This window comes from Lagopus muta, chromosome 6 (genome assembly GCF_023343835.1).
Source record: "Lagopus muta isolate bLagMut1 chromosome 6, bLagMut1 primary, whole genome shotgun sequence".
NCBI classification, from domain to species: domain Eukaryota; kingdom Metazoa; phylum Chordata; class Aves; order Galliformes; family Phasianidae; genus Lagopus; species Lagopus muta.
This window is the reverse complement of record NC_064438.1, coordinates 34,283,581-34,309,247: the sequence shown is the minus strand read 5'-3', so window position 1 is coordinate 34,309,247 and position 25,667 is coordinate 34,283,581. Positions and strand designations below refer to the sequence as shown.

At 38.3% G+C, this 25,667-nt stretch overlaps 2 protein-coding genes and 1 long non-coding RNA gene across 12 annotated transcripts in view; 1 reads left to right on the top strand and 2 right to left on the bottom strand.

Annotated features, from left to right (window-relative positions):
- The window catches only part of NUBPL (NUBP iron-sulfur cluster assembly factor, mitochondrial), an 80,178-nt gene extending 74,479 nt beyond the window's left edge, over window positions 1-5,699 (bottom strand). For both annotated transcript variants that reach the window (XM_048948133.1, XM_048948134.1), the window contains exons 1-3: window positions 5,529-5,699; window positions 4,277-4,424; window positions 367-401 (exon numbers count right to left, since the gene is read on the bottom strand). In XM_048948133.1, coding sequence (XP_048804090.1) covers window positions 367-401; window positions 4,277-4,424; window positions 5,529-5,657 — 312 coding nt within the window. In that variant the 5' untranslated portion in view covers window positions 5,658-5,699. The remainder of the gene's footprint in view (window positions 1-366; window positions 402-4,276; window positions 4,425-5,528) is intronic.
- A 675-nt stretch (window positions 5,700-6,374) lies between these two features.
- Window positions 6,375-19,236, bottom strand: LOC125694880 (uncharacterized). Of its 8 annotated transcripts, XR_007377744.1 has the most exons (8): window positions 18,702-19,236; window positions 17,653-17,753; window positions 17,199-17,474; window positions 16,010-16,184; window positions 13,837-13,946; window positions 8,888-8,970; window positions 8,440-8,562; window positions 6,375-7,228 (listed from the first exon to the last, which is right to left on the bottom strand). It is a non-coding gene; the product is annotated as an uncharacterized LOC125694880 (long non-coding RNA). The 8 variants fall into 8 exon arrangements; XR_007377747.1 differs by lacking the exon at window positions 6,375-7,228 and having other exon boundaries at window positions 7,235-8,562; window positions 17,597-17,753; XR_007377750.1 differs by lacking the exon at window positions 6,375-7,228 and having other exon boundaries at window positions 7,235-8,562; window positions 13,831-13,946.
- On the top strand, window positions 15,694-23,698 carry DTD2 (D-aminoacyl-tRNA deacylase 2). Of its 2 annotated transcripts, none has more exons than XM_048948702.1 (3): window positions 15,694-15,844; window positions 21,350-21,419; window positions 23,417-23,698. In XM_048948702.1, the coding sequence occupies exons 1-3, from the start codon at window positions 15,737-15,739 to the stop codon at window positions 23,668-23,670; spliced, it is 432 nt and encodes a 143-aa protein (XP_048804659.1). In that variant the 5' UTR covers window positions 15,694-15,736; the 3' UTR covers window positions 23,671-23,698. The 2 variants fall into 2 exon arrangements, with proteins under 2 accessions (XP_048804659.1, XP_048804658.1); XM_048948701.1 differs by having other exon boundaries at window positions 23,345-23,698.
- Window positions 23,699-25,667: the final 1,969 nt, after the last annotated feature.

The window sequence follows — 25,667 nt, the reverse complement described above, 5'->3', positions numbered from 1 at the left end:
CTTTGGACACCACCCAGCAGTTATTCGTATTTTTTCCAAGTCAGTGCTCTCAAGTGATATAAATTAATTACTTATTATGCAGCTCCAACCTACACAAACAGCATCCCATATGCCTACACACCCTTGCAGAACTGTAGGTGTAATCAGAAACACACAACTGAAAGGGTACACAGATGAAGGATGAAAGCTGTGTCACCCACAGAGCTGATACAAACAAATTTACATAAGCTTAAATGTCCATTAAAAAAAAAAACAAAGAAATTAACTGCCAGACTTAATGTATGCAACCACCCCCAGCAGTAACCGTCTTATTTATGACTTGCACATTTGTTTAACATTAAGGCTGATAATTAGATGTTCACCTACCGAATCATTTGCTGCTAGGGCGAGGGCTATATTTACTGTAAAAAAGAGAAGAAAAAGATTAACTGTAAGAGAACTCACCTTCTAAATATTAAGAATGCTATGATTTCTAACAAGCAAAAACATAATATAAATACACCACACTTGCTTAATAAGAGCACTCATCATCTTGGTTCTTAGCTTCTAATATCTCTATGGAATTAGTAGTTGAAGAGACAGCAGCATCTACCATTCAATCCACAGTAGATAGCAAATTCACATTAATCTGCAAAAAACCACAAGGTCTAGATTTCTACAGGACACCGTGATATGAAGTTACAATCTTAGCATTTAGCTAAAGGATAACATAAAAAGAATTATTTGTTGACTTTTGGAAACTAGGCATCACTACAAAAATAAAATGCCACAGTCTCTAATGAACTTCTAAAAGTAGACATTAGATAGCATTTAACTAAGCTATTAAACCGCAGTGACCAGAAATAATGTTCATAACCCTTTTTTGATGTCTCATGATATATTAAAATAGACATTTTTTTGGAAGAAGTTGCAATTCTACTTTTTGCTCAATTTGTATGACAAAAAAAAAAAAAAAAAAAAAAAAGTCTCATCTACTCTGAAAGCATCCCTAGCAACTAAAGAAACAGAAAACAGGAAAAAGCAACTAATTTGTCCCCTAGCTTGTCTACAGCTGTTTACAGCATTTCCATCAATACTTGTGTAGAAAACACATGGACGAAACAGCATCATTCACCAGCTTCAGCTATACTGGAATATCTAGAAACTTCAGTGTAACCAAACAGTACGTGTTGTATTCCAAACAGTAACATGTTATAACAAACAAAAACCCTCACAACTTTCCTGCACAAAATCTTTTGCTTCCTTTACACATTGCCGTATTTCAGCCTACGAAGCATTTTAAGAAAGATAAGCTGCTGAAAGAGGACAAAGGTACTGAGAGCAAGTTGGGAAGACATTAACAGCTTAAAGCATTTAGTATAAATAGTAGCAAGTTTTATTAAACAAAACAGTGAGAAGGTTAACAAGAAAAATTGTACCGCTTTCGCTATGATGTGCACAGGTACTGTTTATTCCTAAGCTGATAAAGCATATAGATTTTATTCTTCAGTTTGCTACTTAAATAGATGCATGATTAACTATTCCCTTCACCAAGCAGAGAGAATTAATCCTCTGCAACTTGGAGCCTGACCTACAAATCAAGGATAAGGAGAAAAACATGCAAGCCAATGATTAAACAAATAAATAAACTGCAGAACACATTTGAAGAAGCACAAGGGAAGCAGCAAGTTACTCACCATACTGCTTTAATATGCCTATCACTTCAGTCTATCTCCTTCCCATACAATTATAATGTGTGAAAATTAAAGTATGATCTACAATTCATCTTAAATAAAAGGTATTTGATTACTGAAGGGAAAGAAGGAAGACAGTGGAAATAATATACTGGGAAAGCTCAAGTTCATTAGCTGCATTTCTAGATGGATACAACATACTATTTTGAATCCCAGTTGATTATTGCACCTGGTTATCTTTGTATTGCTGTGAGTTCCAAGAAAGCTCAGAAACTCAGGACCCCAACCTTAACCTGACCCTAAACATTAACACGGGCCCTCACAATTAGACTCCAACATGATCAGGACTGTAAAGAAGTAGGGCATATATATTCAACAAGTCCAATACTTTTCACCATCACCTCTTGTCTTCATAGGATGCCACAAAGTCACCATGCTATCTCTAGCCCATGCTAAACCAGCCAGCATCAAGAAGGAAATACAAGGAGATCAGAGTTGGCCAATGACCAAACTTATGTCCAGGTGGGACACATGAACAGATGGATTTTGGCCACTGCTTTGAAAAGATTAATGCATCCTACCTGCAGACTTAAAAAAAAAGCATACAAGAGAAAAAAAAAAAAAAAAAAAGAAGTGATGGGATATGTTTCACCACGTCTTGACTACATCAGTTATCCTGAACAATAAAAAAATCCTATCTCCATAGCCTTTGCTGGAATGACTGAAGAAAACCAAAGTAAATTATCAGTAGTTATATTCTCTGCAATCTGCAGGATTAACAAGATGCAATTCAGAAAGCCACACCATGCTTACACAGTAGAAATACTATGAATTTCAGAAATTAGAAACTTCTATTCTTTCAAGTTCACCCTCTGAATTCTTCTCATGCCAGAACCAATTTTGGGATGCTGCACCAAGACTGAGGAAATCTAGCAGAACACTGTAAAACAATAGAACTCAACAGGAAACAAATACAGGAAACAGGAATCAAACAAACAAACAATCTCATACTAGAGAGAAGAAAATAATCAAAACAGTGTAAGTATTTAAACACAGATTAAAAATATTTTTATTTTTTTAAAGTTAATCTTTTCATCGGAAACTATATTGCTTTCAGAAATGCTAGAAGCAACTAGGGATATAATACAAAAGCTATACGCTGTTGTGTATAGCAACAGATAGGAAAAATTACACAACAGAAACACAGAGACAGATTAAAGAATGACCCTCACAAACTCAACCTCAGTACATATCCACTCAATCTGAAAGGGAGATCTGGAACAACTGGAATACAAACCCACGGGGAGAAAGAACACTAGCAGCCTTGACAGTCCTTCGGAGGAACGTAGATAATACTGATGATATTTTCTGTGGCACTTTAAGGCTACATATATTACATATATTATCATTCTCCTTTCCTTCTCAGTTAGGGAAAGTGTAACTAAACGTATTTCCCACAAGCCTCTACTACTTTTTTTCCATACAAATTATTTTATCTTAATAAACTGTTCATCTGAAACATTCAACTTATGTTAATCATCAAGAATCTAAAGTCCTCTTTCTTCTCAACATTGTAAATAAAATAAATGCAATCATCAACAAAAGGCTGTCCAATGCAGTAACTGGTCAAACAATACAGTAAACGGTCTGTTTACATTTCAGTTCTCTCATTTAATATCTGGTGAATACTGATTTTTTTTATTTTTATTTATTTTTTTTTAAAACTCCCAGACACTTAAACGCAAACTTGTTTAACTTCAAGCAGATATATGTAGTACTAGGAATCCACGTCATCTTGTTCTACTTCCTAGAATTCAAGCTTTTCTGATTTTTGATTCCAAAGCCTAACATGTGGGTAAGAAAAGTTGGGAGTTCACAGTGATTCAATAGTCTCTCACTGCTTCGTATAGTTTATCACCACTGTTCACTTGTCATTATGAAATGTCTTTACAAGTAGTTGAGAAAACTGGCCAGAGAATTGATGTTGAACCTTCTGAACACTGAAATATTGATAATCCCTACAGAGCACATGACAACATAGGCCACTGGAACACTGTAGAGTTACACCTAAGATGCTAGCAAAGGAGTAACAGCATCACTACACCAGCACATAATCCCCACCATTTTAGCTTACTCCCAATTCAAAGCAAGCTGTCCAAGGACAGCACTGCACTACTACAAGCACATTATTTCTGCTGCCTGCTCTACCAACACCCACTTCAAAACTGGTTCCTCTGCATTCATACAGATTTTCAGCAGCTGCAGATCTTTCACAGAGGTTGAGGGTTCTGTTAGTGGGACTCAACTGTCCAAATATTCCTTGCAAAGGAATTCTGTACTTTGTACAGAATACACAGTAAAACATCAGAGAAAACCTACATATTTTGCAACAAAAAGTTTAGTTGCTGTGTACATAATACCAGACTGAGAGAGGGAGGCATGAAAACACACTTCTCTGTTGCCTTGAAGTAAAACTCTGTAATCTGTCAGGTGTCACGGCTGCCAGCTAAATGTAATTCAAAAACCACACAAGCACACAAATATTTACATATCTATTACAAAACAATAAAAATACAACGGCACAACAACAAGAAAAATCTTACCTGCTGTCGTTGATTTTCCAACTCCCCCTTTGCCAGAAGCTATGACCAACACCTGCTTAACTCCTTCTATGGCCTTTTGTTTGGGCAGCCCCCGAGACAGGATCCGAGTGCGTTTGTCTTGTAGAACCTCATCCCTGGAGCCCGAGGACTAATCAAAAAAAGAACAGTACAGAGCAGTTGTGGTATCAACATGCACTGTCTGCAGAAAAAGTGAACAAGTGCAGACCAACCTGTGCTGAGACAACCTTGTTACTGCTCCTAAAAATCTTGTTGCACTCCTACAGCAACCTGCCTCATGCTTAGCATCACTTGAAGGAATGGGGCCTACACTCAGCACTGACTCTGGGGATATTTTGTTTAGACACAGTTAAATGTCATTAGTCTCAGACCTCAAAAAAGAATCAGGGCCTCCAGTAAAATAAATCAAAACCCCTTTGCTAATTTGGAGACTTCTAAAAATCACTTTCAAGTTACTTGATTTGCAAGATTCACAATGGAATCATCAGGGTTAAAAATGAAACCCTTTGCGTTCTCTTCTCCTGAATACCCCCAAAGCTAAAGTCAAGACTGCGCATCAGCTTTTACTAGCTTTAGCATCACCACAATTAATACACATGGTGGCCATCAGCTGTTTGTATTTTCAGCACTGTATCATCAAAACGAGAGCTCCAGCATCCCAAGCTGCCAGTCACTGAGGCAGAGCAACCTAGGGGCATCAGAAGTACAACAGATGCAGCTAAAAGCACGGGCAAAGCAGCACCAAGTGCAGAGCAGCCCGCCAAGCCCCTGCTGCTTTCCTGCAGCGCACCTACGAGCTGCTTATCCAGAGCGCGCCCCAGGTAGCTGAGGGCAGGCACACAGCAGCTCCTCTGTGCCCCAGGGACTGGGGCATGGAGCAGCGCACAGGGGTGAGCATCTCAGAGGGCAGCACCCCGTTCACCACACGGTGGTCAAGTTTTGGAGACGGTGAGCAGTCAGGCGTTACGTCTACAGAATGAAAGAGGGTCCAGGAGAGAGTCCTCTTCCTTCCCTCGGTCCGCCGGCTAGGCTGCCCGCGCCGTTAAAGCCCCATGGCTAACGCGGCCCTAAACCCAGCCCCTACGGAGGCTACTTCGGAGCAACTTCGATGCAGATTCCGAAACAGCTGCTCAGGAAGCGAGCCGAGAACTCGCCTGATCCCCCCCACCCCGAGGCTCGCGAGGACCAGCTCCCCTCCCGCACCGCCCCGGCGGGCAGCTCCCGCCTCACCCACCGCGGAGCCGGACGACGAAGCAGCGCGAGCTCCGCTGCTCGGAGGGCGCCGCAGCACCGCCAGCGCCCCGCCGCCGCAGCCGGAGAATCGAGCGACGCGCAGCACCCAGCGCCAAGCGACGGCCCCCATCGCTGCCTCCCGCCGGGCGCGCTGAAATGGCGCCGCCGCGGCTCGGCCCGCCCCCTGCGCTGCGCCGGGCCGCGCCGTTGCCCCACGTACTTCCACAGCGTTCGAGCACCGGCGGCCCCTGGAGCTAGTCCGTACATCCTCACCGCGTCCGAGCCAGCCGGGACTGCGGAGGCCTGAGGGCTTTTCAGGCGTGGCAGCAAACGGGAAGCGGCGCTTGGGACTGCTGGCCGCGAGGAGGCCGCGGTTCTCGTGTGGGCATGGGCACGGCGAGGCTCGCCTCGGCCTTCAGTGTGTTTGGGCGCATCGTGGCCCTCCGTGGTTTGTGTCGGCTGCAGATAGAACAGATGCCATTTCATCCATTGAGTCATCAGTTCAAAGAACCCGTGGCCAGGTCCGGCACCTCTTTTTTGGTAATATATATATAAAGCGCAATTCAAATTGTTCTAAGTAAGGTGCCTTATGTCATGTGAGTGTCATTTGAAGCATTCAGGCATGCACAAGTAAACCACCATGAGGCCTGCGGCCGTGTTGTGGGAGGAATTCAGAGCCTTCTGCCATGATTTATTCCAGACAATCCCATGAATAGCCTGTTTATCCAAGCAGTAATACTGAAGTACTTCAGACCTCTGCAGTTTCTGGCCCTTAGTTTTCAAAGGTAAAACAAAGCATATAGCACCTTTTGTCGGCACCTGCTGTAGTGCGTAATAGATCAGGGATTTTATATTCCGTTTAAAGTGCTATAATAAACATTGCCCCTTTATCACATAAAGAATTTTCACCACTCATTTAATATTTTTTTTGACTCGTATTACTAAAAGCCCTAATCAGACATTTTGCTCAAAGCCACCATTTTCAAAGACTTATTCTAGTGCTCAGCTGCCAGAGAAAAATTACAGTGATAAAAACGCAACTTTTGCTTTCCTTCAAGTGATGCTCATTCATTCTCTTGTTCTTGCTGTAACCATTTAAGCATATTTTGCACAGGGAGCACAGACAGGTGAAGAGGTCAAATAGTTTCCCAGTAATTCACCCTACTGAGATACCAAAATGCAGAAGAACACCGGCAACCAACGAGCCATTTAATTCAAAAACTGCATTAGAGATCTCCCTCAAGGGCCTATCTTCGCTGCTGCAGGAAACTGTTAGCTTTTTCCTTGCAAGAAATTTGCATTATTCATTTTCCTACCTTGAGTGTTAGAGGCAGTATTAAAGTGCAGAACACACATCACAAACAAAATCAGCAATGCAGGATCAGTGGTAGGTGTGCAGAACTGGTTTTCAACATTTTTAAAGTAATTTTAAGAGCAATAGGGAAGCTACTATGGCACTAGGCTGTACTGAATATGATAAGTAGAATTCGGCCATTAAATTTGCTCTAAAATAAGGAAGCCATTTCCAAAATGCCATAACTGCTTTTAGTTTATTTAAATTTTAACAATTGAATGCAGTAGTGTAACTTCCTGCCAGTAGTCTTCCTGCCAGGCTTGGATATTAAGGGCCTGCACCCCTGATGGTGAGGAGTTTCTGCCCTTTTGTCACAAAGTTCATTTGGCCCAAGGGATTGTAAATACCTGTATTAAACAAGAGAGGTTTACCTGTGGTGTCACACGAAATACCATAATACATGGCAATACTTAAACTGTAATAGATTAACAAACAAGAAGACACAGAAGACACAGTAGTAATACACATTTTTCTTTATAATGTATATTAATATTTCCATTACGACCACAAAAGTAGCTTCATTTTATGCAGACACTTTCCTAGACCTTAAACTGAGAAATTAAGTTCTCTGCTTTAGTCCTGTTCACTAAATGAGGACCAAGGCCTGACAGGATTGAATCCAATTTAGTTTGTATATTACTTTCATGTGGATGCTATGATCTGTGCAGATCTTCACAGTCAAGAAGAGAATCTTTTTTTAAACTACTGCTCGATTCTTCTGAAGTCAATCAAGTTCTTCAGGTACATATCATGTACTATAGTAGCAGTCACATCACAGTGAAGACAGCTTAAGCAGTCTTAAGTAGTGCAGAAAATGAAGGCATTTGTTTTGCTGAATACACCTTTCAGTAACAAAGGTACATAATTATTTTCTTAGGTACACAAGATATTTATTCCTTGCATGAATGTAACTAGCTCACTCCAATTAATGGTCTTCCTGTACTTATAAGCTTTCTTTTTTTTTTTTTTCTTTTTTTTTTTTTTTAAACTTTCCAACTCTTTGCCATATGTGCTACAACCACTGAAGGATAGAAATACCTTCTCTTCCAACAGCACGTAAATTGTAATTCCAGTGGTGGAAGGAATTTTATTATTATTTTTTTTTTGCATTTGACATCATACAGATGCAGAATTAAGATCTTCACTTCCATAAAAGCTTCACTAAACCATATGACAGCACTGGTTTGAGCAATAATGTCATTCAGGCACAATTTCAATTTGTAAAATCATTTTAATTCTGTTCTTCATTCATTTGCTTGGTAATGAATTTGTTTTACAGGAAGCATTTGTTAGCATCGGAACCTGGAGCATAAGTGAGTTTTGTATAGCAAATTAATCTAATTTGAACAATGAGACTAATTGAGAAACAACACCAACATCTAGCAGGTTTTGTATTTACTAATTATTTTAAAAATCTGTCTCATATTCCAAACAAATTCACTTTTGCTCTGTGGCCATTAAATGCTTTTCTTGTAATTTCTAGTACATTAGCAGTCTTAATCACCAAAGACATCACCAAAGGTAACTTAAGTTCTTTGGGTTTATATGGACCACTTACACAATTGTGCCAGCAGCAGCATCTTCCAGATTGATCCATGCATGCTGAAACATCAGATGAAAATAAATCCGATCCAAGAGCACTTTTTACAAGTACTGCATATAAAACCATGGCAGTCCAAAACTGTGAAGGCAGAACAGCAGATTACTGGAATGCTTATTTCTCCAGTTAACCCACCACTGTGAAGGAAAGTAACTACAACTCATGGCTTTAGATGGGGCCAGAGGCAGATCCATGCATTTAATCTAAAGTTCTTGATCTCTGATCTTCTACGCCAAAGCGTAAAAAGAAAAAAGTGCCTAAGCATCTCAGATTTTTATTTATGCTAACATCTAATGCCAAACAGCATGTTTCTTTAGACAGAACAGAGGACGATGAGCATGTTTATAGCCATCTTCTCCTTAATATAAAGCATACGCCAAGGAAAATATAGCCTAGACTAGAGTACCTTTGAAGTCTAACAGACAAGAAGCTGAGCAAGTTCCTCCTGGTTGAGAAAATAAGCGTCTGTTTTATTTCCATCCCAGCTCTCTAAACATGAAGAAAAGAGGGACTCAGTTAACAGCTTCCTACAAAGTACCTGTGTAATTGCCTCAGGTGTAGACAATTTTCTAGTGAATCATGCATGAATGCTCTTGGCCAATAAGTATCAAAACTAAGATCTAAAAATCAACTCTCACAGAAATAAATGCAATTTATGTTCTAATTACTGCCACTAAGGGACTGGATTGCACCCTTTATAATACCAATTTAATCAAAAATTGAAATGAGGAAATATAACTATTACAGGAAAATACAAAGTTGTTTTTCTGACACTGAGTGATTGTTTAATTCACTGCTTGGCTTATTAGCTCACACTTAGGACTTCAGAAAGCCGTTTTGAGAAAGGAACTTTCATTGGCTCTGCCTTGCTCTGTCACCTACTGAGTCATGGTCATAACCGTAGTCATGGATAACAGGTACTTAAAGGATAGCAAAGTCAATTGCAGAATTCTATTTCTTTACTTAGGCACTTAAACTAGGTGCATATTCATATTCACTCTGCATGACAGTTTTCCAGCACTAATCACAACTTTTACTAAATTTTAAACTAAATTTTGCATTTTTAATGTCTCACGCATGGGTATCTACACATGGATCCAATGGCAGAGCATGCAGACCACTAAAATGTCTATTATTACAGATGTTATCACTGTCCCTAACACATTTAATATTCTGTCCATTTCAATACTTAGATTTCATTTATTTGAGTTGTTTTCAAAATGTAGCAAGCAATATCCTCTAATAGTATATTTTGAATTACGTTATGCGATCTGACCTTTTGCAATAGAAAATCTTTCCTTTTTTTCCCCTCTCATATCTAAGAATATTGCTAAAATAACATTTGTCTTAGAGACAAGATGCTGCTGATTCAGTAGAACTGGACATGGTGAAACCCTATCTCAAATCCTGCTCATCTCCCACATACAAGATTCAGACCCATAGACTAGTGAAGAGAAAATCTGCTGTGGTAATGAGGAATTGAAATCCTATCATAAGCTGCCTACCATATAAATGCAAAAGAAAAAAAAAGGGGGGGGGGGGTTTCCTTTAGTAGAGCAAACTCTGGAAGATTATCTAATTACTAATTTTTTAGATGCAAGTTAACCCTGGCCAAAAGTATGATAGGAACCAATAAAGCAGAGATGAATTAGCATCCAAGGATATTTCTTGCAATTAATGAACTTCCTAGATGTAGCTTAGACATTTACCTGAAGTTGAGCTGATTCGTTCTTTAAGCTTCAAAGCATAATAGATGTATTTTCTCCAATAGTAGCTAAAACATATTTTACCTTGGGCACCAAAACAAAGTTGTTTTAATGCAGACATGAATCTCACTTAGACTGTCACTTTGAAAGCTATCATTTTTTGTCCTGTAAGTAACAGACTATCCAGGGGAGAATTAAATATCTTTAGCTGATACTAAAATGTTTCAGCTTATCAACTAATTGTTTTACCCACTTATTCATATACTTAAAATTTTTGAAACCACTGGAGGATTATCTGGGGGGAAAAAAAGCACTTCTAAAAATTAACAAATACAATTTTTTTCATCCTGTTAGAACATCTAATATTGAAGATAGTTGTTTTTTCCACCCTGTAGCAGTGATTTAGCATCTATTGTAAAAGAAAGCATGACTCTTTAGAAACTGAAAAAAAAAGATAAATCAAAGATTATATGAAAAATACCCCTTTTATCATTGCAGTACTTCTGAGGTATCACATATCATTGTAAAGAAATCATCTTACTCCCAATGAGTTCAGAAACACGCACTGAAAAAAGTGCTTTCAGAAAGCATTAAAATTAAATATTAACAACTGGTTACACTGGAAGCTCTTTGAGATATGTTAACTCATAGCAAGTCACATTTTTTCTTGACACGTGGTGTACTATCTTAACTCAATGAATATTCATTAGAATTTACAGTCCTCTACTCTTTATTTCTCTGCATTAAACATCCTCTTTTTTCCCCCCCACAAGACCTGAGGGGAAACAAGATAACCTGCTTCTTCTGTTGGCTAAAATCATGGACAGATTATATACAGTATTACATTAACAGAAACAAATCATTAACAAAGGACTGACTGTAGATAGAAGTCCTACAGTTGCTGCAGTTGCATTTTGTTCTTTTAATGGGATGAATTCCCAAAATATAATTGCAAAACAAGCTTATAGACCAACATTACTGTGATGCTATGTTATGGCAAAAAGAAATGCCTGTTTTTGTTGTGGCAGCATGATCTTACACTGAAGAGAATTGCCAAAAATTTGTCAGCCCTACTCAGTTTACTGAGCTTTGGCAATCTCGTTGAACTACATTGCAAAAGAGGTTGAGTTTAGGGAAACAACAGCTTCAGCAACTGATAGATTACAGACTGAGCATATGATTTGTGCCTCCTTTGACTTTCCAGTTTTATCATGATGTATAGCAAATAGAACTTGGGCTGACTTCAGAGGTTTGCTGTTCAGAGAATTTTCTAATGACCTATCATTTGTGCACATGTCTTCCCAACTTGCTAAGGTCAGTATGCCTGAGGAAAGGAAAAATGACAGGAGCTATGGCTAAAGGAGAAAACTTATGGCCTAAAGCTGCAGAATTCCATTTGAAAGCCATCTATATAAATGCAAAAAAAAAAGACATGCAGCCTGATTATTCCTGCACATTTGACAGTGACTAGAGGCAAGGAGGCCTTCAGGTACATAGTGAATAATAAATGACCCTTCATGGTGTGTGTCAAAGGAATGGAAAGAGCAGCATCTCAATTCATGTACATTTTTTAGTAATAACATGAGGCTTTGTGCCAACTGAGATTTTGGCCTACAGCATCTACTATGGAAAATTATAGTTCCAACAACTACAAGATGCTCATGCATTTTTTTGTCCAGTGTTCTCACACTACCACCAAACTTTTTCCACTGAAAATGAAAGAAATCAGATTAAATTTCCAAAAAGCACACCTCCATAGTATTAAAAAAAAAAAAAAAGAGTACTGCATTGCTTCTAACTTCTAACTGTATGAAGTGTTATAATTAGATCCTATGGTACATACCCTAAGTAGGTTACTGTTACTGCTCTGTATCCTGCTCCAGTGGAATCAGCAGAATTTATTTTAAAACTAACATCTGTCAGTCATGCAGAGATAAGCAACTGATGCAGTAGACAGTCAAGCAAGGAACAGTACTGTAGTTGTCACGAGCAGATGAACATGTGTAGAACTTGTAGAGAAAGAAACTAATTAATAGTGTTCCTGCTTCCTTAAGGCAATCATTGTAAGCAAGCAGATCACATCTTCACCTCATATGTTCTCTCAGAGCTACTTCCAGTAGCTTTCTACACCAGTATTGTGCAACACTTAGGGTCTTCAAGTGAAAACACTGTTATTCCACATGGTTTCTGATGCTTGACAAGTGGTAAGGTAAGTCTTCATGCTCCCTCCCCATTCTACACTTTTAAATACCTCTGGTTTGGAAGGGAGGCATGCTCTTGACCTTAACGTCCTGAAGATGATTTGAGTATGAGACAAATTAGTGCTAAATAACAGACACTGAGATGACTGTATTTAGGTAGTGGGAAATTTGGAGCTTTCAGCTAAATGCATTAATTCAGTATTAACCTAGCAATTCTGAAGCTGTTGGGAAAAAAACCTTAATTGAACTAGACTGAGAAAAGGTCACCAAAAAAGAAACAACAGTTCAAACAAAGAGTCATATCTCCTTATGGATAGCCTAGGTAGGCTAGACAACTCAAAACCATAAATAAAATAAACTGGAAGCAAGGGAAAGAACAGAAAGCAACTTGACTCAGCTCAGAAGACTGTAATCATCACTTTAAAAACAACCAAATAATCCCTTTTCATTTTGTGCTATCATGCCATTTTAACTCTCTCAAACTAAAGATTTGCACATCTATTTCTTTTTCTTCTCATAGGGATTGATTTGCTGTTTCAGCATGCTCAATTAAAAATGTGCTTTACAAATTAAACAATTTTACAGAAAATAACGCAAAATACTTTGTATCTCCTATGATGAAGACCTGCCATTTCATTGCAGCAAATTCCATTTTCCTGGTCATCTCTGATGATGGAAGAGCCTCCTAGCAGCAACCTGTATTAGCTGTCACAGCAGAGTCCATCAGCTCTATCACAGCATTCCAGGCTGCAGTGGTACCCACCTGTGATTATTTACTAAGTGTTCTCAAGTGCTTTGAGTAAATACTCCTTCCCTATATAGGATCTGGTAGTTTTTCTTACTTTTATTTTTTCCCCCTCTGTACACATAGGAAGAGAGTTCCACACTGGACAATACAGAAAATGTAATGTTCAAATATAATTCCTCCATCAACACTCTACACCCTTTCAGCTACATCTGTCCCACAAGACAAAATATAACTCATTGTATCAACCTATTTTGTGTCTTTGCTATCTAAGTGCTAGGCTGCAGCTTTGTATTGTTTCTCTTCAAGACAGATGACACTACCCAGGGGCACTTTGTTGATGTGACAGCTGCTTGAAAAACCTTAGATCAATGTTTCAGACACCACAGACAGGGGAATAACTTCTTAGATGCATCTTGTTCCTTCAATATTACAGTCAACTGTGGCCCCTGCCAAGTGACATACAATACCAAAGTTAGTGCTAACAAAAAAAAAAAAAATCCCTAGGGAAGACTTCAAGACAATCTGAAATCATTTTGGTTCTGAAAGATTATTTTATCCTCTGATAAACAAGAGAAACCTCAGTACCAGCAGAGGCAGAGCCCCAGCACCCACCTCTCCCCACAAAAGGTGACAGTCCATTAAATGCACATGAAATATATATGACCAACTCAAATTAAAGGAAAAATGCACATACACTTACGTTTGCGAGAAGTGACTCATGCTGCCATCTACCTCTCTTAAAAAGAACTGATGTGAAAATAACAAAGAGGGTCTTCTGGATACAGTCAATCTCCAAGTACCTACTCTTTGCTGCAGGGTCAAGAAGCAGAGAAGATAGAATAAATATTCTGGAACAGCTATAAAATCCAAAGCATGTAGGAAAACATCTTTAGTATAATAATAATAAAATATAAATGTATTTTATACATGGATACGTTCCTTAGAAATCTAGAGGTTCTCTCATAGAAAAATAAAACAAAAACCAACCACAAATTGAAATGGCTAAAATGTAGCCAAACATTCTTTGACTTACAAAAGAGATCTTTCACCTATGGCCCAATAAAACTCAAGAAACGGAACATATGCTACAGTAACATTTTTGTTTTTCCAAGGAAAAGACAATATAACTACATTGGGAATGATACAAATAATGATCCTGCACTACTTGTTCAATGTACTGGTTCACAACCATATGCCATATGAATAAATGCATCAAATCCTGGTGTAAACGATGGTATCACAACAAAGAATAATTAATATCCATATATGCTGATATCTATTTGTATTCTACTAATTTGCTCAGAGGCTGTAGTAATATTCATTTTCCTTAACAATAAATTTATATCACAAATATATATGAAGAAACTCATTTTAAATGGATTTCTACCTCATTAAGTTCTTCTTAATGAGTCTGGGGATAGAGCTTTAGAATAAATGAACAGAAGGTATTTTAAATAAAATCAGTGAAGTTTAAATAAAAATAGCTCACACTTAACAGTACCCTACAGCTAACAAATGAGCTAGTTTACACACCAGCCACCTAGTGTGATTTCATCATTTTTATAAAGGTTTGCTTTTGAAAGCAACCTCACAGAACACTGATGCAAAAGAGCATATTTTAATACAACTTTTGTGCAACAATGGCTATTAATGAGAATACATTGCCTCTTGCTGTGCAATGGTTAACTGCACTAAGCTTGTCTAATGACTATGGCCAAATAATAAAATTTAGTTTCTTACTACACTACTTTTTTTTTTTTTAATGTGGCTCTGAAAATGAAATCTTAGGTCTTTCACAGGAACTCTGAGAAGCTGAGTTCTGCACCAGCCCATGCTACCTCTATCAGAACTCACAAGAGTGAGGAGGGCAAAAGTCATCTACTCAGTGAGTCAGGACACAGAGTCAGATACCTGAGTGATCACAGAAGCAACAGCTGCAATATTTTAACTTCTCTTCAGATCTTAATTCTGATCCCTGGCTATACAAGTGTCCTTTGTTTAACTGTGTTATTTGTTTTTCCCTCTGCTTCCAAACAGTGTCACTAAGAAAAAAGCCCTCTGATGTGAAACCTCAGTAAGTGGAATCCAAGCACCGCAGTTTGTAATGCAGCAACAAGCAGTCCTCCCACTGCTCATTACTGGGCTTTAGCCTTCATGCAGAAACCAAACAGTACGCTATTCCACAGCATGTAACACTCCCCCACTAGAAAATAAGCTAAGCAGCATTTTTCTCATCCAAACAAGCCAACCAACCGACCAGCTTCCAGGTAACAGTAGGGTGGTTTTTTTTTGTTTTTGTTTTTTTGTTTGAAGTACGAGCTGTTAAAACGCTTTCTGCCGTAAAGCTACAGCCTCTGCACGTGGCTACCTGCCTCTCCGCAGAAACCACTGCCGGACCACAGCTCCTCACACACGCCAATGAGCCGATACCCAGGCGCTGGGCTTTGTAACGCCCCAGCCGAGACACCTAAGCACCTCACTGCAGCCACTGCTCCCGTTAACCCGGAAAAGCAACGCGCGCTGCACTGTGACCCCGCCGCCGCCCCGCCCGTGCTCCGCGCCCGCCCCCACGCCGCTCCCTCCCGCGTGCTCTCAGTCCCATGGCGGCGGCACGGCCGGTGCTGGCTCGGGCCTTACTGCAGCAGTGCCTGTTCGCTCGGCTGCAGGTGAAGCCGCCCGAGTACGGTGCGGAGGCCGAGTGGGAAGAGGTAACGTCCAGCGCGGCCGCCTCGCTGGGCGCGGTTTCGTCCCCTCCCTTAGCAGGGGGCGGGCATGGCTGGGGGCGCAGGGCAGAGCCTGGGGCTGCGTGGCTGCGGCCCGTTGGGCTTTGCGGATGGTACGGCAAAGGGACGGCGCTGCCCGCTGATTCTTACCGCAGATAGGAAGACCGATACGCGATCCTCGTGGTAACTCCCGTCAGGCTTCACTTCTGCCTTCTAGCGTCTGCAAAATCTGTAATTAGTTCCCTCTTATATTCATTCTGTAAGAGTTTTCAGTGTTTATTTTTTCAGCTTGCCTGAGCGATAGGCACACAGCTGCTGCCGCTCCCTGCGGGGTGAGTGGGAGAAGCGGCAGGTCAGAACAGAGGGAGATCACTGCCAGTTACCATCATGGCCAAAACAGCTTTCACTCGGAGAATTTATATTAATTTATTCTCAATTAAATGTTTACTTAGTTTGAGTATTGAAAGGAAAAAAAATACTTAAATGTGTGGGAAAGATAGTCCTCCCTCTTCGGCAGGCTAAGCTTCAAACACTGGCTGTGATCTGCACTCCTGAGTACACCCCTACCCCCAAGCTGTCACCCCAGGTCACACTGCCAAGACTGGGGTACAACCGACTGTAATCCACACAAGGCTTATCTCCTTCTCTTCCTCTTTTCCTGCCTATCAGAACAAGCCCTCCCAGGCTACAGGCCATGTAGGAGAATAGCAGCTTCTCCTCAACATACCTTCTACTCCTCCCATGTTCTCTCTATGGGCTTTCTGCCCTCTCTTAAATATGCTTTCACAGGGGTGCCACAGGTGCTGGCTGTCTGTTAAACTACCCAAACAGAGGCACATGTTTCAGTTTTTACATATAACAAGTCAATCTGTTAGAAGGTACTTATGCTGTGTAGATCTCTTACTTGAAGATTTAAATATCTTAACCAAAATTGTTGGAAGAGTAGTGGATAACATTGAGGAAATCACCATGAGGTTTGTCCAGTGTGAGCAGCAGGTATTTTTCAGACATGAAGCTTAATTGGTCCTTATGAATCTTTCCTGGAAATCAGGGCTTATAAAGAGAAATCTATTGTAACAAGAGCTAATCACCCTGCAGCACAAAAAAATATAAAGAAAGTAAAAAAATATATATATAAGTATTGTTTCTTTAGTCCTTAATGGTTTTCATTAGAGGTCATTAAAAGGCATCATTGCTTATGATGCTTTCCTGTAGGATAATGCTACTCTGTGTAGCAATGAAAAATAAAGAAATATAGGCATGATAAATAAATAAACTATTATTTATATAAATCAGTGTGGATGTTCTGACCTGTAACAGCTAAAAAGTAGGTCCTCACCTTGAGAAACTTCTAGTGAGCCATAAATTGTGCATCATGTAGGTGGCTTTGAAGAGCTTCCGAGCTTTAAGAGACCCCTGCAGGTACTTTGGGAACTCTGGAGTGGATGTTCTTTATCAGGAAAAAGGCTAGAAGTGTACTTTTTGTATGAGTCACTACTCTTCATTATGTTTTCACAACTGTAGCTTTATGACCTTCTGAGGATTACTAGGTCTTGTTTGTGCAGAAATGTTGGTGAGATAGGATCCATTAAAAATTTCTGTATACACAAAATACCTGAAAGGAAAAAAAGGAACTCTGTTTAAATCTAGAGGTAAATACAATGAGATTGAGTATTTCAAACTATAGGAGAAAAGAAATATCTACACTTAATGCAATGAAAACTGTCTCTCCCATACCTTATTTCTCTTGATTTATCTTCTGGTTAAGATACCAAATGGGGTAAAAAAAATACCTGGTACAGGTTGTTCTGTGACCCACAGTAGGTTATGGAATTTCCCTTTGATGCAGCAGAATGGGTGAAACATGAATAACGCTTCTCACTGTTCAGTGAGCCTGAATGAAGATGTCAAAGAATAATTTATATACGTTAGTCCCACAAACTTGCTTCCTACAGATTACAAAGCATCTCTGTTTTCATTATCAGTTGCATTACATTTTTCAGAAAAAGAACATCCAAAACATGCTGAGATAACATTTTGTGAAATATATTTAGGTTTTGCTAATGGAATCCTGCATAGTTCAGATGAATGTATTTCGTAAACAGGGTAGGAGGAAGACTTAGTTGTTTATCCTGCAGAGGAGCTAAAAAGCAGTGTGGCTAAGACTTGCTACATGGCCTGGGTACTTCAGCCCTTCATGATACAGGTGTGCCTGCTCTGATATTATTTAGGACAGTTGTACAGTAAAAGCTAGTGTTGCAGAGTAACTTGATTTGCTGCTTTATTTATGTAGGCTTTTTACTGATAAAAAGAAATACACACAGCACAGCTGCCTGCCTTTCATTACGTAAGTTCTTTCCGGTGATTGTTTGCTTGTCAGCATGTTGCATTTGTAACTTCCTTATTTGTGTTATTTTGTTTGACGTTTCATGGGCTAAATGTAGCTCTGATCAGCTAGGACACATGAAATACCTGTGTAAGACCTGGGGACTGAGATGCATTACCATTAGGGAAGCTCCTTAAATTCAGTTTTAAGTCTCCTACTCAGTTAAGAAAATTGAAAAGAAAAAAGAAACATATAACAGGTTGAGGCTGAAACATGATTGAACATGTTGTAAATAAGTGTTCAAATACAGTTCTCAATCACAGTTGAAACCATGAGTTTCAACTTAGGAAACTAGATAGTCTCCATAACATAGCTTCTAAACGTTCTAGAATATAATAAGCATATGTATAATCAATGGATATTAACATGCCATAACCACAAAAAGAACAAGAGAGTTAGGCAAAGTAGACTAAGACAATAAGAGAGAATAAATAGAAGGCTTAATAGAAGGCTCACCTGTATGCTATGCTCACCTACAAAAAACACCAGAAGTGGGGATCTCCAGACAAAATCCTTCCCCCCGGTAGCCAGCTCTTAAATAGGTCTAGGAGGGATGGAGCCAAGCTCCACCCCTTCCAGCAGCACAGGTGAATTGCCTTCAGCTGTGCTCCTGTGGCTGACTCATGGCTCGCCTCAGGTGATCAATCAGAGGTTCAGGCTGTGACTCAGCAGTTCCCATACAGCATATAATAGAAACATTCTCAGCATTTACTCGCCTCTGAATTCAGATTTTTGCATTTCGTATTTAATTGCTGTGAAACACTGTACGGTAACTGTTGAGTCATGGTCTGAACCACTGATTGAGTACCTGGGGAAAGGACTTGGTCAGGCATGGGAGCACAGGTGAAGGTAATTCAGCTGTGTGACCAGAAGGGGTGGAGCCTGGCTGCACCTCTCTTAGACCCCATTTAAGGGCTGACTGTGACTGGGGAAGGGTCTCTGCAGTTTTCTCTTTGGTGAGGTTCTTTCTGTGAGCCTGGATCTTTCTGGATGGGTGAGCACCTATGCTTTTCTTTTGTAATACTGTTTTGTTTATGTTTTATTTGTAATAGTCTTTTTGCTGTTCCATTCCTGTGTTGCCCTTCTACAATATTAATCTTTGAGTGTAACAGATGTTGAAGCTGATATGTATCAAATTTTGTGACAGAAAAAGTGTATTTTGAATTAAGCATTAAATCATGCAAGAGGCTGAAAAATTACATTAGTTAATGCAATAGCTAATAATAATGATTTTTAGTTATCTGTTTTTAAAGTCCTAAATTTGACTTTCTTTTCTTTTTTTCTCTTTTTAAATGAGCATTCTGCAGAATATTGTTACTTCTGTATGTAAAAATATTCAAAAACTTTCAGAAGTCTTAAGATTGGAGTAGTAGTTATCTGGGGGGGTGTGCAATATAGTGCAATTGTTTTTTTCTAAGTTAGTGTTTGTATATATGTAGTGTGAATGTGTTTGACCAACTTAACAATTTTTATTAATAGATACATGTGCATTAACATCCTGATGCTAGTCTGGTTCTGGAACTAATATTTAGCTAAGGAAGTAAGATTGTGTATCCTTTAGCAGCTTTTATTTCTTTCTGTCATTTGAATAGAGCATTTGAAATGCCATAATGCCAATGCATTTAGGGCATCCAATTTATTTCACTGTTTATGAAATACGACAATCATTTGGGAATGGAAACCTGTGTAACATTTTGTGGTGGTCAGAATGAGTTTTGTAAGGAGCAGTTTATAGCTTCTGAAAGAATCTCAGCATGTGACATTTTGGCTGTGAAAAGCATTCTTTTTTTTTCCATATGTTAGTAACTAGAAAAATAATTACAAAGATATAGCTCTCCTTACTCATTGCATTGAGTGTTTTGTTCAGTCTCTGCAGTAACAAAAGAATGCAATCTCATGTGTATAGTTTTTTTTCTTTACTAAAAGCCTCTATCTTATAAAGAAAAAAGTAAAAAAAGGAAAAGACAAAGGGTTGTGGTTTAGTGTGTTTTTTGTTGTTTATTTTAAAAAATACTCATATTTCTTATGTTTTTGTTTTTAAAACATTAAAAGTAAAGAATCCTTCCTGCTCTGATCTAATTTGCATCTCTTTGGTAGCATTTCATATTTTCTCTGTGTTGACGTTAATTTTCCTTCTAACAGGAATGGAAGGATGATTATTCTTAACAAAACAGCAGTGACAGGGTATGATTTTTTTATTGTCAAGCTGTGTGTGCTTTCTATTTTTTCCTGAAGAGGTTAAATCATTAACATATACTTGAACATGAAACAGCATTCCTGTTGGTTGTGTAGCCAAATAGCTCTATTTTCTTAATAAAGCACAGGTTGTCACACACATATTCTTTGTGAACTAAGCCACAGGTTGTCACACATGTATTCTTTGTGAACTAAGCCAGAGAGAAAAAAGAGTTAAAAGGAATTGTTTTATGCTTTCTTGTTACTGCAGACCTAATCCTTTCCTCAAATGGACAGTTCTTTCTAGTGATCTCTTAAATTGCTAAGGAAGTGGCATATCCTTTATCCCACACAAATCAAGGGAAAAGTCACACTTTGTCAAAAAGGTTTCACTGATGGATAACATTTTTGATAACTTTCTAGTATTCTGGACAACTTCTCAACTGTTGGTCATAATATTTAAATTGGTTGTCGCATCTAAATGTTTAATTAACTGCTTTGTTAGAATTATCCTTTACTAGTTTATTTTTAACATCAAAATATAATTCCGTTCATTGACAAATCCCACAGTATTTGACATTTCATAGTTGTAAATAAAGCCAAGTTTCATACTGTATGTATGTAAACTATATGTAAATTATTTGATCTGTAATAACAGTAATACTGTGCATGGTACATCACAACAAAGTGTGGCTTCACATGCAGCTAACAAATTGGCTTTATTGCATGGTAGCAGCGCTGTGCAGGTAATCAGTTGATATCTCAAACTTCCGTAAGTAAATTTGAAAACTGAAGCTATAGAGAATAAGTAAAACTAATCTTGGGAATTTTGTCATTGTAGTTTTGTCCCTTTCTGTATCAGTTTTAAGGATAAACCTGCATGGTAGACAGTGAGAAAAATTGATATTGTTTTCTCTAATCTTTTGTAGATCCAGAGAGGACTTGTTATCTACATATGCTTCTTCAAAGGTGCTGATGAGGATCTTATTCCAAAAATTGGTATGATATTAATCTGTATGAATTCTTGTATTGTTTCAAAAAGAACTAAATGGTAGTGGCAGAAAAGGCAACAATCATTTAAATGAGAAGGCAAAAAAATCATCAAATAGCATCATTCCCAACTAATCAGGTGGTTGAAAGAACAGCTTGATTAGTTATGTTTCATTTGACAGCTGTCCTTATCTCTTCTGACTGTCAGTTCATGATTCACCTGTTACAAGATCTGTTCACATTGAAAGTTCATGATGAAAACACTGCAGGAAACAAAGCGGTGCACCTATTAATGGATGTATTACAAGTATCAAGCAGCATCTTCAGTCAAGGACAGAACTGAACTTAGAGAAGATGGTTTGCAGATAATTCATGGCTTTATTTAAGAAGTATTTTCATTTTGATCTCCCTATGTGTGCTGGATGTTTAAAATTATAGCCAGTAGAGGGAGTTGGGTGGATAACTAACTGGTGTCCTTCCCATCTCATACTACATATTGTTAGCCTTTCTGAATCAGTAGTAGTAACAGCATTATCTGTAGTTCACTTGTTCTTCTTCACATGCACTTTTAACATTTACATTCATGTGGAACTGATGCTCTGAATAAGGTCAAACTCTAGTGATTTGTCTGCCTTCTTCTAGGGTAGTTTTAGCTTTTGTTGTTGCAGTTGGTTGGCTGCTTGCTTTGTTTTGTTAGTTTCTTTTACTTCTATTTAATTTGTTGTGCCTCTTTTCCTCTATCACTAGCAGTGGATCACTTGGAGAATTCAGTGATGTGTTCCACATAAAAGTGCCCTGTTTCTGTGGGTTGCTGATATGGTAGTTTCACAAAAGGTCATGTAACAATAGTCTATTTCAAGCTGCATGCTGGGACAAGCAGAAAGGCCTAGCAATGTGCAAGCACAGGTGTTATTGAAAATACTGAAAATAGCTCTTGTTCTTCAAGGGCACGGTCTTCCTGTGATGCTAAACTAAGATGAAATCTTTGGGTATATTTAAAACAGCATGAAATGAAAATCTTGTGCTTCTGAGAGTTTTATGAGACTCGAGAATAATCACTTTTTCAGCTTTGTGGCAGCTGGAATAGGCTGGAAAAAGAAAGTTGTTTGCTATTAGGAGATGCCATCTTCCCAAGTATCTGTTTTATGGAATATTTTTGTTCTTAATATGTTTTGATACTGTTTAAGTTAGTGTGTTTTTAATGGGTTTAGAGAGATGACTAGTATTCTCCCAGCTTTTAAGGAGTTGGAGGAAATTTTGGGGGAAGCATTTGATTGTTACAGAAACACTAGAAAATGTTATCAAACACAACATTTCTATCTGTAAGTTTACACATAGCATTTAATGGACCAAATTGCATCTCTGACCTACCTGCTTACATTCCCTCTCAAAAGGCAGGCTGACACTTGCATGTCTTTGAGAGGGCGACTAAAGGGTGCTTACTCTGAGACCAAACTGCTGAGCCTAGGGCTTCAGCTGGATCAGTTCATTGTTGGATGCTGCTGCCATCTATTCTGACCATAAAGAGAAGAAAGTCAGGACGGAAGTGTCTCCCAGTGTATTGAAGATGGCCTTACCTCATACAATGTAAGCTCCTGTGTAAATGTTGCCTGAGTATCAGGTAATTACTTCAGGGTCACTGGTTAGATCCTGGATTCCTCTGGGGAGCTCCAACTAGAATAAGCTGCAGGATTTCAAAGAGCAAACCATTGTCCCACCCACTGTAACTCTTTAGACATACTACATTGATATGAATATCCTTTGCATTCTTCACAATACTCTGAAATCTTAACTGCATAATAGTATTTAATGACTGTCTGTGTTTTGTTTTGGTAACAGTCAGCTTTTTTTGCTTGAGTGACTAGTCTTAAAGTATTGTGTGGAATCTTGAATATTGTTTTATAATGGTATATTAATTTTTATTTTATTTGCAGTCAATGTGCTGTTGAATGTTAAATTAAGTGAAAATGAAAATGGAGAATACGTATCTGTCCTTGATTTACCAGGCAATGTGCTCATCATACCACAAGCTACGCTGGGTGGTAAACTGAAAGGAAGAAAGATGCAGTACCATGCAAACATTGAAAAAGAAAAGGGAATGGAACTTTATTCTCAGTTTGTGACTTTGTGTGAAAAGCAACTGGCTGCCAATGCCAAATGCATGGAAGCAGGTGTTCTTGTTAAACATGGCACATATGGAAACAGACAGGTGTTAAAGCTGGATACAAATGGACCTTACACTCATCTAGTTGAATTCTGAAAAAATAAATACTATCATGGTTACAATACTGGCTGTCTTTTTTCTTTTCTAAGCATTAATATATTTAAATGATCTGGGAAGAACAATATAAGAAGGACATGCACTCATCTGTGCTGGTGTTATTAATCTCATTAAATAGAAGAATGCCTTAGACTGCTTTGCAATAATGAGCATGTGTTTTGTGAATATATTCATCTGAAATATTCTTAAAATTGATCCAATTAATGTCTCATTTGGATGGGGTTTTTTGCCTGAATTTTAGTAGTAAGGTAGTGCATACAGTTGTTACTTCAAAATAATTACAGAAGTATTACATAAGTTGTAGTAAAGTACTCTTAAGAAAGTGAAGATTATGGAATAAAGAGAATCACAGGGGTTGGATGAGATCTCTGAAGATCATCTAGTCTTATCTCTCTGCTAAAGCAGGTTCCTTAGAGTAGGTTGCACCGGAAAGCATCCAGGTGGACTTTGAATATCTCCGGAGAAGACGACTGCACAACTCCTCTGGGCAGCCTGTTCCAGTGCTCTGTCACTCTCAAAGTTAAGAAGGTTTTATTGTCATTTAGAAGTTGCTGTGTTCCGGTTTGTGCCCATTGCCCTCTCTCTTGTCTTTTGGCACCACTAAGAGCCTGGAGGAATGCTGTAGATGTAATTATTTTTTTTTTACCTGATTTCTTAGGTCAGACAGTTATTGTCTTTGTTTTTCATCTATTGAATACTATCTAACTCATAAAGATACTCAAAGCAAAAATTCATTGAATTTTTAGCCTCTCAGATGGTGGCTACTAAGTAACAAAGGCTTTTCTTCTCATCCAGCATGTGTAGAGATAGGCCTTTCAGATGTACTGGGACTGAACATACCCTACACAGGCACTGTGAGAAGAAATAGTTAGATACATCCAGAAACTGGAATCGAGGCAGAACCACTGTATTGCTTTGTGGAAGTTTGCACTCAGAATGTCCTCAGATGTGTTTCAATGGGCTGCTTGCTATAATTTGTCCTATGTCCTTGTTACCTTTGTCTTGTTGTCCATACAGTTCTTTTCTAACAGGGCCTCAGGAAAAGGATTGGAATACTAAAATGTAGACTTAACAAAAATTGTATGATGTATACTGCAATCTCATTGTTCTATCTGCCTGTATTATTTCCTTTTGACTCTTTATCTACTGGATCTGAAGCAGAGACTAGCTTTTATTTCTTATATTCACAGTGTTAGCACATTTGGGGTCTCAGTTCCAGCTCACCTCCTATGCAGTACTATGATCAACATTACTAACAGGCAGCATTAAGAAGATAAAGTGGGGAAAATCTGTGCTGTAAGGCAGTTAGAACAAAGCATTACAATGTGGCAAATTGAAAACTGGTTCAAGTACATTCAACCTGAGTCAAGTTTCTCCTTTGTTGCTGCATAATTGTTTTATCAAGTCAATAATTTTAAAGGTTTAAAAGTGAAATTAGACAATTATTTGCTTTTTGGTAATTATCCAGGATTCAATTTTTAAAAGAAATTATTTTGGAAAAGATGTAAAACTTCATGCTTAGTGTTCATGCCAGCCTGTGCAATCTTAAATTGTGGTATTTACAAATATCCTATCATTAACTTTATTTTTAATAAAATATAACTGTCTAATTTGCAAGTTATACTATGAGGATCATATTCTTTAGGTACAAAGCTCATAGTTTTGATAAGAGTAATAGTATTTTTCACATTAACATAATTTATGGTTAGTGACTATGAAATACTTAAGGACATTGATAATTCCAACTGTCAAGAATTCATAGTTGAAAATATCTACTCACATAAATGACCTAGAAATACTAGCTGGGTTCCAAACAAGATACTTATTTATTAATACTAACAGATAAAATGAGTTTTCTTTTTAGAGACATTTAAATAAAATTGTTTGGATATGAATAACTAATACTATTTTGTAATGATTTGTCTGCTTGAGAAAACAAATTTTATTTCTCCTATTGTGGGCCAAATCCTAAAAGG